We start from the raw sequence: 3,405 nt of genomic DNA on the forward strand, positions 1-3,405 counted from the left end.
CAACCCAACACACCCCAACCCCTTACCCCCGACTGGAGAAACTGACCGTTCCCTTGTATAATATGATTTCCACGTCATAGTATGTGATGACAGATATTGTCATATATTTCCTTTATGTTCAGCCATTACAGCCTGTGTACAGCCTTCACTGTAATATACAGTCGCTGGAGCGGAGGCGCTCCACACGTCCTTCTTACCCAAGGTAAGGTGAACGTGTGGAGCGCCTTAAAAGACTATCATGTTTGACAGTCTACTTATTACCAAGTTTCTACACCAGTTGTCATCTTTACAAAATAAGCTTATTACAAATGTATCTTCGTATGCTATGTATTGTTTTCTGCTTGGTTTTTATGTCGTAGTCTTGCCAATGACTTCTATCAGCCAAGTTTTAATTTCATCACCGTTTCGTTCAATCCATTCAATATTCCCTTGTATCCTCTGTAGGGATTCATAATAATTATTAGCTGCTGTTCCAGGCATATTGTGGTATGTCTTTCCGAAATTCTCCATCTAAAGACAAGATAAGACAATTAATATATACATGCTTGGATGACAACCATCTTAAGTTCAGTAAAGTGCATTAAGCAAACATATAGTAAGATGCACCTCAGACAAAAGGAAATCGTCATTAGAATGAGATCACGTCGATCATCACCGAAAGCAAAACCAAGTTCACACCTTACTCATTGTATCCCTGTAACTCCCGATCTGTATATTGATATGTGAGTGCCCATCTCTCTGTTTCTAGTTTCATATGATCAGAATGATGAAATCTCTCCCCCCCCCTCTCTCTCTCTCTCTCTCTCTCTCTCTCTCTCTCTCTCTCTCTCTCTCTCTCCCTCTCTCTCTCTCCTCTCTCTCTCTCTCCTCCTCCTCCTCCTCTCTCTCTCTCTCTCTCTCTCTCTCTCTCTCTCTCTCTCTCTCTCTCTCTCTCTCTCTCTCTCTCTCTCTCTCTCTCTCTCTCTCTCTCTCTCTCTCTCTCTCTCTCTCTCTCTCTCTCTCTTAATATGACCCTCCCCATGAATAGTTTAATATGAAGCCAGCCTACCTTCATTTTGTCTTTTTCTGTGTTCATTGTGTTAGCAAAGGACCACACAGTGTCGTATGTAGAGTCACCAAACCTGTTAAGAAAATCCACGTACAGCATCATTAGATACATGTATCGAGGACACTATTCAATTACTGTTGTAACAACATTCTCATGACCCCAATTTTATATAGAATTATATACAGCACCTTGTGTTATTTTTGAAAACTTACATGATAGTGGGAGAGATCTTTTGGATTTGGTTTTAAGATGAAACGTTCAGTAGTATAGTAGGGCATCAATTATATAGTATCTAAAGCCTTATCACTCTGCTCAAGAATATTGCCTATTTTTGTTATAAGGTTGGGATGCGAGCATTTTGAAGGATTAGGGACCGGGCGTTTTTAACTGACTAGGTGTGGTAGTTTAGTGGGGAGGGAGTTCAATTTGAAAGTAACCACTTGAAGTGGGAAGGTCATTTTAGAAAAAGAACCACTTGAAGTGGGGGGGGGGGGTGTCACGTGGGAAAATGACAAGTGTCACTTTGGTGCCGTGAAATGGCTCCTGAACAATTGTAATTTGTCAAAATTTTCTTCTACGGCGGGATGGGATACCTCCTGTACCGTACCCGCACTCTCCCCCATCCGCGTTTTCTACTCTGGCATGTTCACTATTTCTCAAATAAGATATTAAAACATTTAGTATTGTGGTATATTGTATTTAAGCATGGCTAGTTGTGTATTAGGTTACAGTTAGGGTTAGCTTTCACTTTCATTAAATTCACCACTGGGTATATATTGACGGCAGTTTTAACTGGCGATTGAACTTGCGAAAGACCTATAAAATGATACTAAAATATACAGGTGTGTGTGTGGGGGGGGGGGGGGGTTGAAAATGTAGACTTTGCTGGGGTGTCACTTTGGCTTTGATCATCGGAGCTGGGGGACCAGTTTGACAAAATCCATGTTCAAATCCACCCCCACCCCCACCCCCACCACCACCACCAGTCGTTTAAAAATGTCCAGCCCCTCATTCTGAGCGAAGTATTCACTCTCTTCCTAGAAATGCGGGTGGGTGGGGCAACTAAGGAGATGACATTTGGGACATGTTCTCTTATGTTTGGCATCCTTGACGGATTACTAAATACTATACATTTCTATAATGCCACTTAGCTCAACACACTGTCCGCCCTTTGCTGTTCGAGGAATGACAACATGTCTTCGATTGCCCTACCCTTACCTGTGTATGTACTTTATGAATATTTAAGTCTAACATCTGGAGTAATATTTCGCTGCGTGATGGGGCTTTGAATAGCTGAACATACAAAGAAAGTTACCTTTATAACCTCTTTCCTGCAAACATCGTGCAGTAAAGCCAATCCAGGTCAAGCTAATACGCGATTTATACTGTTTTACTGTCCAGAAACATGTGTCAGCTATTAAAGTTACCTCACCTTTGATGAAGATCGTCGAAATTATCAATAACAAAGTTCCAGGCAAGATCAAATCCAATACCAGATTCATCTTTCACATAACCAATCACTGTTCGGGCTTCACTGGTTTCTAAGTAATATTCCATATACCTGACAAGTATGAATACATTATACATATACATTTTATGAAGACAAATCAGTGGGTTCCGTGTTTATGTGTGTTAGTCACCTATGTGGATTTCCAAGAAAGAAACAATTAATGAATGAACGAAAGAAAGACAAAGAAAGAAATATTGTGTGAGACTATGTCACTTAATACGTTGTTACTTTTAGCAAAGGCGCTCGAAAAAGACCTTTGTATTTGTTTACAAATATTTAGATTGTTTATTTTTTACTTTCTTTTACTATTTGCTTACTAATAGACGGTCATTTTCTGTTTACATTTTACTTTTGTTTACTTTAAAAAAACTGTGAAAGGACCATACAGTGTACCGTCGACCGTTTGAGAACCAGTAAAAAGAGACCCGTTTCGTCGACCTACAGCAGGGTTGTTAATAATACTTTATTTTAATGAGGGCAAAAATAGTTGACGAAACAACTAATCGAGTTTTGTCCTCAGGTTGCCGACATGTTACTTTAGTACATAACATCTTGTAGGTTAAAATATTTTTGAAAATAAAAAAGTAAAAAGTAAACATGAAAAATAAATATTTGCAAACAAATAGTAAAAAAAAAAGTAAACAAAAATAAACATTTGTGAAAATACAAGGGGAATTTTCGAGTCTCTGCGCTTTCTATGCTTGTTTTGTCTGTATATTGTGAAATGATAGAAAGACATGTTGACCTTTTTAATTGTGAGTGATTTTATGGGACAAATACCAAACAGCATTAATGAAAGGGTAGATTCTACTAGGGTACGGTGACAGGACACTTGATGCATGTTGGA

General features: G+C 39.0%; 1 protein-coding gene across 1 annotated transcript in view; it reads right to left on the bottom strand.

Moving 5' to 3' along the window:
- Positions 1–348: 348 nt before the first annotated feature.
- Positions 349–3,405, bottom strand: part of LOC144442696 (aminopeptidase N-like) — a 24,053-nt gene continuing 20,996 nt past the window's right edge. The window contains exons 15-17 of the mRNA XM_078132074.1: positions 2,481–2,609; positions 1,049–1,121; positions 349–510 (exon numbers count right to left, since the gene is read on the bottom strand). Coding sequence (XP_077988200.1) covers positions 349–510; positions 1,049–1,121; positions 2,481–2,609 — 364 coding nt within the window. The remainder of the gene's footprint in view (positions 511–1,048; positions 1,122–2,480; positions 2,610–3,405) is intronic.

Source organism: Glandiceps talaboti, chromosome 1 (assembly GCF_964340395.1).
Source record: "Glandiceps talaboti chromosome 1, keGlaTala1.1, whole genome shotgun sequence".
Lineage (NCBI taxonomy): Eukaryota > Metazoa > Hemichordata > Enteropneusta > Spengelidae > Glandiceps > Glandiceps talaboti.